Below are 13,901 nucleotides of genomic sequence, written 5' to 3'. Positions count from 1 at the left end.
TCGAGTAGTTGACCTGTGATCAGTCCGTGATGACTCTTCAAGGCCTCCACAATGAGGCGCTGTATTCCTTGCTCGACTTGTCGTGATCTGGGCCTGCAGAAGCGCCGGAGTCGGGCGGGCGGGATGTATGTGCGCCGGATCGCATGGTCAGGAGCTTTTCGTACTCGGCCTTGGCGATCGCCTGCTTCTCCTCCTCCGTCTTGACGGGAGGAGGCGTGCGCTCTCGGGGCGCGGGTCGGTACTTGTCGCCGCCATCACGGGGACGGCGTTCGTCGCGTTTGAAGGCGCGGTCGCGATCGCGCCGAGGGGATCGTGGTGCTCGAGGAGGCGGGCTCTTGGCGCCTCCATCGCGAGGTGATTCAACCTCTGCCGAGGCCATGGTTTCGCGCGTTGACCCAAGGATCGACGTCGAGGCAGAGTCTGTTCAAAGTCTCACGAGGTTGCCTGGCGCTAGGTGATGATAGCCTTGGGTCCAAGGCGTTGTGTCTTGAGTTGGGAGCTGGAACTTTTTTCCCGAATGCGTTTAAGCGGATGTGGCTGGGGCGGCCCGAGCGTCTTGCGATCTGCAGCACTTGGTGGCTTCACTTCGACGTCAACATTGGGTGATTTCACGGGGGCGAATGTGCATATGAGTTCAGTTGACGAAAGTGATATCATGAGAAGCGAAAAGGCCAGGCAGCAAAGTACACTTTGAATACATCTGCACAGCACACAGCTGCAGCCTGGCGTTGAGGCCGCAAGACTAATGAGAATGTCACGGTCCGCTGACTAATCAACATCCGGTAGCATGCCAGAGTGGTTAATGGGTGGGATTTGAATATGTCTTCTGTATCCTATGGGTTTGCCCGCGCAGGTTCGAATCCTGCTGCTATCGTATACTTTTTGGGTTTATTCTCTCGGAATCCGGTTTAGCATGAAGGGCGGTTCCATGGCGAAGGCAAGCTTCTTTCTGTTCGACCAGCACGAGCCAGGGTATATCGTCTGCGGAGCCGTGCTTGACGCAGCCATATGACGCCCAAGAGAACACAACAGGCCATTCACAAGAACGTATTTGCTCATCTTCTTGAGATGATTGTGAAAACAATCCAAAATGGTCAATAATGCAGGGAGATAGATAGATGGCTCATGGCCATGCAAAGGCGCATGGCACTCCTCCATCAAGCCCCTGTCAGTCAACGCCAAATTAAGCCACAGATGCGCCGCGGCCTACCCACCAACATGCGCCACACTTCACCACCCCCTGGAAATCCCAACCCAAACCTCCACGACACATCGCGCGCCGCCCGCGACGAACCCTCCACCAGCACCGCAACCGCAAACCCGCAACAAACTGGGACCTCTCTCCACCGAGATTCCCCATCGAACTCGCCCAGCGCCCGTTCCCACGCTCCTTACGCGCACGACTTGCCCAAAAGTCGCCTCGACAATGGTCCGTCCAAATCCACACACTCCAACCCTCCACCTCCTGACCTTCTCCCCCCCCCCCATCTCGCCCATCACGCCCATCTCTCTTCCCCTCCGCCGGCCAGATAGCCAGCGCTCCGTCAGCAGCGACAGAAGAAAGAGAGAGAGAGAGAGAGAGAGGACACAATGTCGCTAACACAAGCCCCTTCAAAGCTCGACAAACTCGTCGGCCTCGCCATGCTTGTGGCCGCCTCCGTCATATTCACCTACTACACCATCTGGACGCTCCTCATCGTACGTCCTGTCTCCCCACCCCCCCCCCTTTTCCTGGGCGCAAAAGTCTCTCCCGTACCCCAATCTCTCGCCCCGTGCCGCGGGCCACGCTCGGCACAGCTGATGCGAACCCCGAGAAGCAAAAGGGGGGCAAAGAAAAATAAGGAAAGAAAGATCCTGACGTGTCCACAGCCCTTTGTCGACGACGACCACCCGCTCCAGAGCCTCTTCCCCGCCCGCGTCTGGGCCATTCGCATCCCCGTCATCCTCATCCTCCTCGCCTCCGCCGTCGTCGGCTCCTTCCTCGGCACCGTCATGATCCGAAGCAACAAGAAGAAGGCCGCCAAGGCCAAGGCTGCCGCGAAGAAGAAGGCTTAAGGGAGCTGTCGTCGAGCGTCGAGCGCTATGAAGTTGCCAGGGCGAAGAAAAGGGGTGCGAGGCCGGGGGTCGCGCAGTTCACGCCGGAGGTCAGGCGCCTGCTAGAGGTTGCCGTCCCCATTAATCAAGTGCGCGTGGTCCACGGTCACGCAACACGAATCCAGAACACCGGGGAGGCCATCCAGAAAATGGGTATCTACACGGTTGTATTCGGCGGGTAGCCTGCTTGCCAGCCCACTTGCGCCCGAATTCGTCGCAATGCCACGTTACCATGAAAAACAAAAAACTAGTAGCAGTACTTTGCAAAAGCCATCAAGCCATCCCTCAGCCCACCAGTCGTTGCCAGAAGAGCGAGTGACCATGAGTAGACTACGCTAGTGTATTGCGGTCGTCTCTCACCATGCCGATGAAACAAATACTCCACGCAGCCGTTTCCCTTGGAGCAAAGCGTAGCCTCGACACCACAATCAACCAGACTAACTAACCCCTGACCACTTCGCGACCTTGTTCAGACTCTCTGGTCCGCGAAATCGAGAACCTCGCAGTCGTCCTCAAAGAATCCGTCCTCGTCCTCTGGGTGGCGTGCGCCGCGGCGTCGCCGCGTCGTCACCACAATCTCGTCTCGATTCTCCCCCACATGCATCACCCGCTCCATCGAAGTCAGGGGGAGAGCGCGCGGGTCGTCTGAGGTGTTGAAATCCTCGTCAGACAGCTGTACGTGGCTCAAGTCTAGCCTGATGAGATCAAGCTTCTGACCAAACGCCCATGGCTGAGAAAAGTCTGCTGCAGGGGCAGCGGCCTGGACCTGCATCCGCTGCTGCTGCTGCTGTTGCTGCTTCTTCTTCTGTTGCTTCGAGGTTGCCTTGTCCTCGAGGTTGATGTCGCCGAGCATCACCGTCAACGCCGAGGCGTCCGCATCGCCCGCAGCGGGACCATACTCGTACAGCGCGACACGCCTGTCGGTGTGGAAAGGCTGGTACGGTGCACTCGACTCTATCTCTGCCTGGGGGATGGATGCCTCGGGGCTGAAGTCAACCTGTACCGTTCTCGCACGTGGTTCGAGAGTCAGAGTGTTGCATGCGTCCATATCCTGATCGGACAGTTCGAGAGCCTCGTCGCCCTCGATGAATTGCTTCACTTTGGGTGCCATGTCGCCATCGGGAAGCGAGGGCAGCTTCATATCCTTGTAGCGGTTGCCCTTGGGGATGCGCTGCTTGTCTGCCACGCTCGATGCTCGCCGGGTCTTGGAAGGGAATGTTCTCACCAGTCCGTCGCCCACGACGTAGAGCGAGTGATACTTTCTACCCGTCATCCACATGACGCACGATGCCGAGGGCAACAGGGTGCTCGGGGGTAAGGACACCCTGTTTTCCCCCGTGTGCCGCAGCTGGTTGATTGCTGTGCCTGTCTTGCCCAAGGAATGGCTGATGGTCGCAGCGATGGCTCTGCCGCCTTGACTGGCAGAATCGACAAAGTTGGAGCCGTGCGTCCCGTTCTGACCCGCAGCAACCGCACTGCTCCTACGCGGCGGTGATCAGCGGCCGAGCCGCTACGAACGCGCGCCAAAGGCGTTGGAGGCAATCGAGACGGCAGTGCTGGACGTTTCAGACGCAGGAGCACCGTTCGGTTCTGCCTCCTTCCGACGGCGGGGCGGCGGCCAGGTATAAGCACTTTCGGGCATGTCGAGCAGGTGCCCCGTGCCGCGCTCCGTGACCATGGCGATTCGCTCACCGTTGGGTCGCGACCATGTCACCTCCACGATGCGTGCTACCGTCATGCGCGAAAAGTGCGCGATCTGGCGAACCCGTGGTCCAACAACGCTGGCCGTCGTCGAAACTTGGAGCGGAGACGACTTGGTGTACTGGATGCTGAAGAGATCCCATACGGTCTGCACGTCACCCTTGCTACTGGCCGTGAACAAGGACAGCCCGGAAGGCGAGAAGGACAGGAAGCTGCAGCCGAGCGGCGTCGGGAACGCAGTGACGGGGTGCAGGGACGCAGAGAGCCCCCATGGTTCCCATGTCGACGATGGAAACAAGAGCAGGATCCTTGCTGGCTGGCGTCTGGCCCGGCGTCGCATGCGTCGGCGGAAACTGGACCGCATCCGATCGTGGAGGGTATGAACCAGGCCACTGCTGGGCGGCCAACGTTGGTGACCGAGGCTGCCGCTGCGGTGCCGTGTTCTTGTTCCAGTAGGCGTTCCAAGCCTGCATACCCTGCTGACCTACCCACTTGGCACCCGAGATGAGCTCCTGGGTGGTCTCGCGCATAATCTTGTTCATCACACCCTCTGACATGGCCGTGTCGATCGCGGAGGTCACAGCCGGAAGTCCTGGAGGCGTTACCGAAGACAGGGTCGGGCCTTTACCGAGCACCGGAACCGGAACGTGAGCGCGAAGAGTGATCTGCGTAGAAGGTGGGGGAGGGCAGTACGCGATCCATCGGCCATTGACGGCGAAGATCGGGGTGTGCGGGTTCGGCTTGGGATGCGTGGAAACCGGTGCGGGGGATGACCGCCTCTCAGACTCTTCGGCCACCTCGCCTCTTGTAGGTTGCTGGAGGCTGGTCCAAAGCTTTCCCGTGCAGCCAAAGTGAAGTTTGCCGTCACCGTACGATCCCTCGATGGTGGCGGTACAAGCCATATATCTCGCCGGTGGAGGCCCGGAAGCCACAACGATATTGCGGCGTCTGCCTTGATCACCAAGCGGATCCGGTTGGCGCAGGCGCCTGGAAGACAGGGCTTGTGATGGCTGTGGCAAGAGGAATCTTGGGCGCCAGGAGCAGCACATCAACAAGTTTGTTGGTCTTCAGGGAGTACAGCTCGACAGCGGTCTGATAGTATTCGATGGTGGCGCCCGACCGAGCACCCGAGGTCTCCCTTGCTGCCGCTGTCAGTTCGAGGACTACCAGGCGGCTCGGGCCTGTCTTCCGAATTGTTGTCTTGCGCGGCAGAATGGCCTTCGTGTGAGCCCTGTGGCAGTACGGGGCCGTGGACAACGACAGCAATGAGGGGGTACAGAGCCGTATGGTCACCCGAGGCAGTCCAGGGCAGAATCTTGGCGTTGTAGACGCCTCCGCGCAGACCTCTCAGTCCAGCGACACGTTCCACACCTCGCTTGGTCACGGAATGAACCTCTAGGCCGCCTTCGTAGCCAGTGATGACAACATTGTCGGAGCCAGGAAGCGCCGCCGTGCTTGGGGAGGGCAGCGTGTCGAAGCCAAAGTGGTAACCGTTCTCGCCGGGCTTCATCCCGTTCTGGGGCGCTATGTCGAGATCAAGATCCGGCGCGCCATAGAAATGGGCCTGGGGGTGATGGGGAGGAGGTGGATGAGGAACGACCCTGCCCTGGGAGAAGGGCGACTGCATGGAGGCGCGACGATAGGCTGCGGCAGATGCCTGCGCGTGGGTTTCCACGGGAAAGTGGGACTCCTGCTGGAAGCTCAGGGGGCGACGGAAGCTGTTGGGATAGCTGTTCGGGACGCTGCTCGGGATGCTGTTGGGGGGCGAGGGGGAGGCGGGCTGGGACGGGATGAACTGGCGGTGGTTCGCCCAGCCGTAGGGAAGGCGTGAATGATCCTCGTAGGAGGAGGGCTGGGTGGGCGGCGATTCGCCCATCAAGCTTATGAGGTTCCCAGGCGACCCGGCCAGGCCGCCCCGGATCCAGTCGGGGTTTGCGCTCACAGCCGTTCCGACGGACGCAGGCGTAGTCGAGAGGGCATCCAGGGGGGGGGAGATTGTCGGGTTGCCATCGTAGGAGGAGGGTGCGACGGGCCCAATATTGGGCGAGGCAACAGAGGAGGGAGGTGTGGCCGTGGGAGGCTTCGACGCGTTGCTACACGTCGGAGAAAACGTCAGCGGCTCGGTTCATGGAACAGAAAAGGCGAAGAACAAGGACCAAGTGCATGGCACGAGGTGGCAGTGGTCAAACATACGCGAACTTGCTGGCAGCAGCCAGCTTGCTCACGGCCGAGCTAACCCCTCCGCCATCTTTCGCGTTCTTCTTGTCTTTCTTCGAGCCTGGTACTTTTCAGTCAGAGGTTTCTTCCAAGATTTCGGCTGACTACAGTCTTCAGACTACGGTCTTCAGAAGGGACTCACTCGGCATTAAGTGGTGGTGCACAGGCAGCCAGAGCAGGTATCCCGCCCTGGTACTGGCGTTCCGCGGGGCAACGTCTCAGCGCGGACACCGGGGCAGCGGTTGCAAAGAGAGGGCGGGAGAGGCAACCTTGGGTCCGTTGTCAGGAAGTTTGACGATGCAAGTTGCTCGAAGAGTTGACGGTGTCGGATGCAGAGAGGATCGCTTTCTCGAGGCGACTCCAAAGGAGAAGTCGCGGTCGTGATGCTGTCGTGAAGGGAGCCGGAAGCCGCAGGACCAAGGGGTGGATCCTGTCCTGTAGGCAGAGCTCAGGGCGAGGAGAGCTGGGGGTTATTACTGAGGGTCGTGAGAGGCAAATCTATAAGGCACAAATAAAGAAAAGTTTCTACGTTTGGTTGATGCTATCGTGATTTCGTATGGTTCCGTGGTGTTTGTTGGTGACTGACTGACAGGAAGGGAGGGAACCAGAGGGGGAGATGGACACTCAGGTAAGGCATCGTAGGGTAGGAGGAGTAGCGTCCAGTCAGTCAGTGGAGATGCGACACGGAAGACGGGGGGGGCGCGGCGGCGGGGGGCTTTGCGTGCTCTGGGCCGTGGCCGGGGGTCCTTTGGGGGGGGGGCCTGCTGAATGGGGTGACGGATGCCTGGGGTGTCTCGCTAAAAAAGGGTGCTGAGAGGGGTGTGATACTCTCAGTTCCAGTGGGATGGCGCTACATCTGGCCCGCTGCCAGATGGAGAAACAGGGGTGGGCAGGTGGGAAGGCGTCAAAGGGCGGGGGAAGCAGGTACCTTATCGCTCGCCTCCTACCGTGGTGGAAGGTAGGTACCTACCTAGGTACATTTCCCCTCTTCTGCCGTCTGCCCACCTGCGTGTCTATTCTACAGTGACCTAGGTACCCAAAGAATAATAAGGTAGGTATAGGTAGGTAGGTAGGTTCCTCCCTGCACGGCCGACGTCAGCCCCTCATCGCTCTGACTATTCTCGCCTCTCCGTCCAACATACCAGTCAGGTACAATCAGTACCTTGGGTACCTACGACAAGAGGTCGGCATGGCCTCAATCTCCCGAAGCACCGCCTTTGCCCGCATGGCATTCATTCCCCATGCCACCAAGAGCCACTTCATCTCAATCGCCCATCAGACGACGCAATCGGATGCCCCAACACATGTACCCTCACCCTCACCCTCACTCTCACCCGTGCACCCCGTCTCTATCCTCGGCCACCCACACACACACACACATACACACACACACATCCCAAGGCGGCAAGGGCGCCAGGCACGCTGCGCAGTCTTGTGCCGTGCCCGGGCAGCGCCGAAGCCTCAGAAGGTACAAGCTGCTGACGAGCTGTGGTCGGCCTCGCGCAGTCAAACGGAACAGTCACACGCCGATGCGTCAATCATCCTGATCATGACCGTGGGCCCCCCCCCTTTCTGCTGACGCCAGCCACCGCCGTGAGGAACAGACCTAGCGACAAGCAAGGCATGAAAACGGACATCTCCCTGTCCCGGATAATTCATCTAACAACAACAAACTTGACTTTGACTGCCTGGGGAACTTTGACGTGCCAGGTCAACCCATCATGCAAGTCGCGCGAATGTACCCCGCTAGCTTGGGCCCCAGCCAGAATGCCATGTTGCCAGATCAATGCCAGCTGATGGGAGCACGCTGAACAGTCCCCGCCGCCTGTGTGAGTGCCCTCCATAGGTACCGACCTTGGGTACAACAGGAGTGTGGTCAGGTGAGCTGGCCACTCAGCGCCGGATCGAGGCCCACGAGAACACGGCAGCGGGACATTGGACGCATCGCACGCGCTGACGTAGGAGGGGGCCGTTCGGTTTCTTTGTGGTCGCTCGCGTTTCATCGCGGTAGCAAGGCTCGCGGACCCCCGTTATGTCATCGCTCTCTGGGCGGCGAAGCCAGGCCGCCAGGCAGGCTAGCTTCGGGATAAACCCAGCACGGGATCACTTGATAATCACTTGATACTCTGACACGCGTTTGGCCTCGCCCTGGCGTCCTGCTCCGGCCGGTTTCCAGTCTCGCAGCCGGCATGCTTATCTCATCTTGGGTGGGTACCTGGGCCGCCAGCTGTCAACTGTGTACCTAGGTACCGACAGTGCCGACACCTGCCCGCCAATGCCATCTTCAACATCACCGCAGAGCATCTTGGCCCTTCTTATCGCCCCCCCTTCGTCGAAGAACGTCAGCTTCGGTCAGATCGGGCAAGGACGTCACTGGGAAGCGAACCAGGCCAGGCAACATGATGGAGGACTCCACGCCACGCACCGGCGAGCCGCAGGACCAGTACAGCCGCATCAACCCCTTCCCCGAGACCACCATCCTCGGCCCCGCCCTCCAGCAGGAACTCGTCCAGGCGATCCAGAACTTCTACCGCGTCAGCGACGATCCCGCCGCCAACGACACGTGGCTCGGCTACTTCACGCGGGATGCAAAGGCCATCATGGCCGGCGCCGGCGCCCAGGGGACCGACGCCATCCGCCGCTTCCGCGCCGCCATGTGGCAGGACGTCAAGGCGCGGTCGCACTGGGCCAGCAGCGCCTACGTCGGCGACGTGACGGAGGGCCGCGTCCAGCTCATGCTCGAGGGCCTCGTGACGAGGGTCGCGCCCGACGAGCGGGAGACGGTCCTGAGCTGGGCCGGCCGCGCCGTGTGGGAGAAGCACGACGGGGCGTGGAAGATGTCGTTCTACCAGGTCTGGCTCAGCGAGAAGACGGCGTTGGAGTGGGTGCCGGCCGAGGCATGAGGCCGTGTCGGTCGAGGCAGTCGTGCTTGCGCCGCCACGCAAGACCTCTCTCTCTCCCTCTCTCTCTCTCTCTCTCAGCCGGATGCACGATAGAGCTGACACGGCGCTCTCGTTGGCCGTCCTGGTTGCTGTCTCATCAAAACGGTAGACGAGGACGTGCGGATTTGCAATCGTTCCACATGTCCTGTCTGCCTCCCCCAACGTATAGCAGCACAAAACGTAAGCGCCCTCGAATGGCGAATGGCTACATAGAGGATGTGATGAATAGAATACCCCCTTGGCTACCTGGACGCCCAACCCATAGCTTACCCACACAGCCATGACACTGTCAAAATGAACCCTGATCCTCAAAACGCTGCTAGTTGCCGTCACCCCTAAATAGCCTCCGACCCCCCCCCCCCGGACCAGCGCAGCACGCGGCGTGGCTACAGCCATCCCTCGCGTCCGGTCTGCTCGTCAGGTCAGGAAGCGAGCCGTCACGTCCATCAGGCCTTGACCCCCCTCGCCGTCACCTCGCCCTTTTCCCCAATGTTCAGAGCAACCCTGCACTCGGGACAATACCATTTCGTTGTCCGCGCCGGAATAGCGCTCAAGCCGACGCACTCCAGATGGAACCACTCCTTCAGACAATTCTGCCGGTCACGGGCACGTCAGCGCGCAGTCCACACTATGGCGAGCGGGAAGGGGTGGGGAGATCGTGAGAGCAGGAGAAAAAACTCACCGTATTATCACAGCTGATCATGACGCCAAAGCTCACGCGGTCGCAGAGGCAATAGCGCGCCTCGTCCGCGTCAATCGGGTTCCCCTCGTCATCGACCTCTTCCGTCTCCTCCACCATCTGCTGCTGCCCGTTGCTCTTCTTCTGCGGCCGCACGCGCTTCTTCACGCTGGGTGCCTTTTTGCGCTTGCCGACGGCGCTGCTACCGCCTGACGTTGTCGTGCTCACGACACCTGGCGCGGGCCGCCTCGTCCGCTTGCTCGTCTGCCGTGCCGCGAGGGCGGCGGCCACGGCGGCGGCGTCAGGCACGGGCGTGTTCCGCGCTGTGCTGGCGCGCCGCGGCCGGTCCGTCGCCAGCGAGGGCTGCGACTCTTGACTCGAAGCTTGGCCTCGGGAGGCAGGACGCGCGCGGGGAAATGTGCCGTCTGGGCCCGGCGTGAGGCCCGGCGTGCTGGATCGGGACTTGCTTTGCTTGATGGAGGGCGCGGCGGACGACTGGCGTAGCTGGCGTGGCTCTGGCAGCTGGTCGGTGTGCTCCAGCTGGAGCGGTGGCAGGACAGGAGCGGACTGCTGGGAGGCTTCAGACTCCGAGAACGACGGCTTCTTCGCCACGTCGCCCCTCGTCTCTCTTTTGGATGACTGGGGAATGGGAGGAAGGATCGGTGTGGTGGATTTTCTTGGTGATAAAATGGGCGCTGGGACGGGGGTCTCGGCAGGAGGTTTGACAGGAATGACCGTCGTGATGGTGCCAGCACCAGCGCCATTTTCTTTGGACAGTGCCGGCGACACCGTCCTCTTGGTCGCGTCCTGCCCGGGGACAGGGAGCGGTACTGGCGTGGTCGAATGCGGTGTCACGGCGGTTCCCCCTGGCGTCAAGACAGGCGGGAGAACGGGCGTCTCGGTCAGCGGCTGGGTGCTCAGGCTTGCGCGTAGATGAGGAAGCGGCACGGGCGTTTCCGTCTTGGTCCGTTTGGCAGGCGGCGGCCGTGGCGCGGCCTTCTCTGGCTCGCCACTCTTTGGAGGCTCTGGCTCCGTCGCCGAATCCCTCTTGCGCTTGTGGCTTCGATTGGCCGAAGCGGGGGGCTTGCCCGACGTCTTCGCTTGCGAGTTGGACTGCGGCTGCTGGGGCGTCATCAGCATCCTCGCCGTTTCATTAAACAGGCGGGCAGATTCCTCGGCCTCCTCGGCGGCCTGTTTCGCGAGCGACTCTCTCTTCAGCTTCTTGGCTTCGTTGAGCTTCATGCCCCTGTTGCTCAGCTGGACCTCATCCGACTGCAGAGCGGCCGCGCTCAGAGCGCCCTCGGGCGTCTGCTGGTTGCCGTTCTCGGACTCGGCCGCAATGGCCGAAGGGGCGGGGTCAAAGGCGATGCCTTCCTCCTCCGCCTTTCTCTTCGCCTCTCGGTACGCATCAATGCCACGGCCGAGGTCGTTCAGCTCTCGCGAGATCATGGTGTCGCTAGGTGTCCACTGGGCATTCTTCTTCATGCGCTTTCGCAGCTTGGCGAGCTCCCACGCGGTCAGTTGGAGCCACGGGGCGTCTGCGCTGCCTATCACGGCATTCTCGGGCGGCTTCTTCGGCGGCGGCAGGGGTGTGGCGGGCGGCGCAACCGCCGAACCTGCTCCGCCCGCCGACTTGGGCGGTCTCGAGCCGGGTGCCTTGGGCGTCTTTTGCGGCTTGGGCGTCTTGGGCGGCTTCATGAGCTTGACGCGCGCGTTGGACGCCGCGCCGGCCTTGTACGGCGCAATGTCCATGTCCTCGTCGTCGGAGCTCTCGTCGCTATCGGAGCTGTAGGCCTCAAAGTTGTCGTACGGCGCCAGGACCTCGCCGGGGACGGTGATGCGCGGGATCATCTGACGCCGCGCCTTCTCGCCGTGGCCCAGGCGCAGCGTCGGCTTCGGCGCCCTCGCCAGCTGCGGCGACTTGGACACGGCCACGGGGCTCTTCTGCTCTTCTTCCGTCGGGTAGTTTTCGAACATGGTCTGCAGTTTGGACAGGATCAGCTTGACGCGGTTGTAGTGGCGGTTCACATTCTCGTCCATGCGCATGGCCTCGGCGTGCGCAAACGCCCGCGAGCTGACGGTCCGGTTGAGGCCGTCTGAGATGGCGGCGCGAAGCTGGCTCGGTGCGGGACGCGTGTCGGCGGGGATCTTGGGAAGCTGGCCCCATGTGGTCGTCATGTTGTGTACGTCCAGTGAGGCGTCGTGGTAGCGGGCATCGAGCTGGCCGATCAACGTCAGGGAGCGCATCATGTCGGACGGGAGATACTCGGTAAAGTCGAGAAAGTCGGTGACCGTGGCTTGGGCATCCGGATCGGCGCGCATTTGAAGTGCATTCAGAGGGTTGTTGATGGCACGGAGGGGGGGTTGCGGCATGTCTTGCTCCATGGCTGTCTTGTCTTTTGGAGAGACTGCGTCCTCAGCCTCCGCCGAGGCGTCGACGGCAGCCATGGTAGGCGATGGTGTCAAGGAAATGACGGGTCCGTCGTGGGAAGCACGCGTCTTGTCGAGCCTTGGCGGTGCAGGAGTGTCGAGGAGTCGAGTAACGCGATGCTCGAAAGGATGCACGAGGGGGGGTGGGTGGCAGTTGGAAGGCAGGTCGCGTTCGACGAGGGACGTGGAGGTTGTACACGAATGCGCGAGGCTCTCTGGGCTGCTTGTCCGCGCGCTAAGCCCCAATGGAGCTCAAGCTTCAAGGGGGGGGGGGGGTTCAGAGCAAGGCCCCTGCATGCGGGCGATTGGTTCGTGCGCCAGCCATGTGTGGGTCGCGCTGCTCTGACATCACCCAAGTGCCGAGGTTTGCCCGCGTTGCTGCCTCTGGTGCCTCTATTGCCTCTGGTGCCTCTGGTGCCTCTGGTGCCTCTGGTGCCTGGCTACAATGACAAGCTGTCTTGCCCTGCAAGCTCTGCAAGACACTGCCATGTCTACCTTTGCATGGACAACGAATGCACTTGCTCCCAAGAGTACCTATACATAGTAGATGGCAGTATGAGTCGACGCTCGTCGTGGGCCTGGGAATGTACTGTGAGTGCGTGTCGTACGAAGGCGGAGACCGCGAAATTCAAATCACTACAAGCTTTGCTTTCGCATCAAGCACGCTGTTTGCTGCTTACCTACCTAGGCAAGGTACGTAGTTTATGGGCCTACCAGGTCATTGGAATCGACACATGGGCAACACTTCTCACACCTCTTTCGACCTCGTAACCCTAGTTTTCCCTGAAACTCCGTCTCGAGAGACACAGTCATCAGCCAGAGTTCCCTCTACCAAGTGAACCCTTGCTCAGCCCTGTGGTCGATCTGAGCTTCTAGTCACCACGCCATCGGACCCCCTTGCGAGATTGAACAGCTTCTTGTTGAAACAACACATACTCGGTATACATAGGAAGTAAAATACAAACCATAAAGCTAGCCGTCCCTGCGCCATCCACACCCAAGCTCATCATGCAATTGCGGCACAGACATCGACGATTCGATCTCTCGTTCTGAGCATAGAGTCGCATTGTCATGGTCCCTGGACCTCTCTGGCACGTCCCATTTTCAAGCCTTTCGACGGCTCATTCTGCCCGCCTGCCGACTTACGCCTCACCACCAACAAAGGCGAGCGCCAACCCCGTGAAGAATGTCGCGCCCACCCACGGCAGGGCATACGCCGCGGCACCACGGGTCTCGACCCCGCCGACTGTCATGTGCGTCTGCAGGTACGTGTTGATGCCCGTGACGGCCATCGCAACTCCGGTGCGGAGAATGATGACTTTGGCGCGCGAGGTGTAGCCCCAGAGGTTGAACGCGACTGTCTCGCCGAGCGTCGCGGTAACGGGATCGAACTCGCCCAGGCGGCCGTCCTCCTTGCTGCGGCCCGTCGCGGCAAAGGGCGTGAAGATGAAGGTGCGCGCCGCGAAGCCGAAAGCCAAGGTGATGGGCAGGATAGTCAGGTAGTTCGCCGTGTAGGCAGGCGTCAGGCTAGGAATGTTCTCAAAGTAGAGGATCAGGCTAGTCGGGAGGAACGTGTGCAGGGCGATGAAGAGGGTGATGCCGTAGATCAAGGCCGAGAGGAGAGTGGTGTAGATCTGGATAGGCGCATCGGTGATGATCTCGCGGTTCGCGACTCCCTTGGAACCGGGGGCGTGGGCGCCCGAGAGGGGTCGAAGGGCAGTGAAAGGCGCAAAGGTGGAGAGCATCTCAATGCCGAGAGCCGACAGCACGGTCGGCGTGCTAATGTTGTAAAAGGTGGACAAGAGGTAGAACTGGGTGGCGAGATGGTCAGCAGAGCG

General features: G+C 60.9%; 6 protein-coding genes and 1 non-coding gene across 7 annotated transcripts in view; 3 read left to right on the top strand and 4 right to left on the bottom strand.

Moving 5' to 3' along the window:
- The window catches only part of VDBG_08875 (pre-mRNA-splicing factor cwc22), a gene marked incomplete at both ends in the record, with an annotated part of 3,449 nt that extends 3,070 nt beyond the window's left edge, over nt 1–379 (bottom strand). The window contains one exon of the mRNA XM_003001033.1: nt 51–379. Coding sequence (XP_003001079.1) covers nt 51–379 — 329 coding nt within the window. The remainder of the gene's footprint in view (nt 1–50) is intronic.
- A 402-nt stretch (nt 380–781) lies between these two features.
- VDBG_15187 lies at nt 782–874 on the top strand. Its single transcript has one exon. It is a non-coding gene; the product is annotated as a tRNA-Ser (tRNA).
- A 926-nt stretch (nt 875–1,800) lies between these two features.
- On the top strand, nt 1,801–2,055 carry VDBG_08874 (dolichyl-phosphate mannosyltransferase polypeptide 2; the record flags this gene model as incomplete). The annotated part of the gene is made up of 1 exon (XM_003001032.1): nt 1,801–2,055. One exon carries the CDS (start codon nt 1,801–1,803, stop codon nt 2,053–2,055), a length of 255 nt encoding a protein of 84 aa, XP_003001078.1.
- A 508-nt stretch (nt 2,056–2,563) lies between these two features.
- Nucleotides 2,564–6,161, bottom strand: VDBG_08873 (conserved hypothetical protein; the record flags this gene model as incomplete). The annotated part of the gene is made up of 6 exons (XM_003001031.1): nt 2,564–3,459; nt 3,613–3,916; nt 3,975–4,782; nt 4,923–5,888; nt 5,989–6,073; nt 6,155–6,161. The coding sequence occupies 6 exons, from the start codon at nt 6,159–6,161 to the stop codon at nt 2,564–2,566; spliced, it is 3,066 nt and encodes a 1,021-aa protein (XP_003001077.1).
- Nucleotides 6,162–8,411: 2,250 nt separating this feature from the next.
- On the top strand, nt 8,412–8,915 carry VDBG_08872 (conserved hypothetical protein; the record flags this gene model as incomplete). Its single annotated transcript, XM_003001030.1, has 1 exon — nt 8,412–8,915. One exon carries the CDS (start codon nt 8,412–8,414, stop codon nt 8,913–8,915), a length of 504 nt encoding a protein of 167 aa, XP_003001076.1.
- Nucleotides 8,916–9,400: 485 nt separating this feature from the next.
- VDBG_08871 (conserved hypothetical protein) lies at nt 9,401–12,081 on the bottom strand (the record flags this gene model as incomplete). Its single annotated transcript, XM_003001029.1, has 2 exons — nt 9,401–9,547; nt 9,637–12,081. 2 exons carry the CDS (start codon nt 12,079–12,081, stop codon nt 9,401–9,403), a joined length of 2,592 nt encoding a protein of 863 aa, XP_003001075.1.
- Nucleotides 12,082–13,205: 1,124 nt separating this feature from the next.
- VDBG_08870 (conserved hypothetical protein) overlaps nt 13,206–13,901 on the bottom strand; it is a gene marked incomplete at both ends in the record, with an annotated part of 1,373 nt that continues 677 nt past the window's right edge. Inside the window, one exon of the mRNA XM_003001028.1 lies at nt 13,206–13,874. Within this exon, the coding sequence (XP_003001074.1) occupies nt 13,206–13,874 (669 nt within the window). The remainder of the gene's footprint in view (nt 13,875–13,901) is intronic.

The sequence above is a fragment of the Verticillium alfalfae genome, genomic scaffold (genome assembly GCF_000150825.1).
Source record: "Verticillium alfalfae VaMs.102 supercont1.13 genomic scaffold, whole genome shotgun sequence".
Taxonomy (NCBI): Eukaryota; Fungi; Ascomycota; class Sordariomycetes; order Glomerellales; family Plectosphaerellaceae; genus Verticillium; species Verticillium alfalfae.
This window is presented reverse-complemented; position numbering and strand designations above follow the sequence as displayed.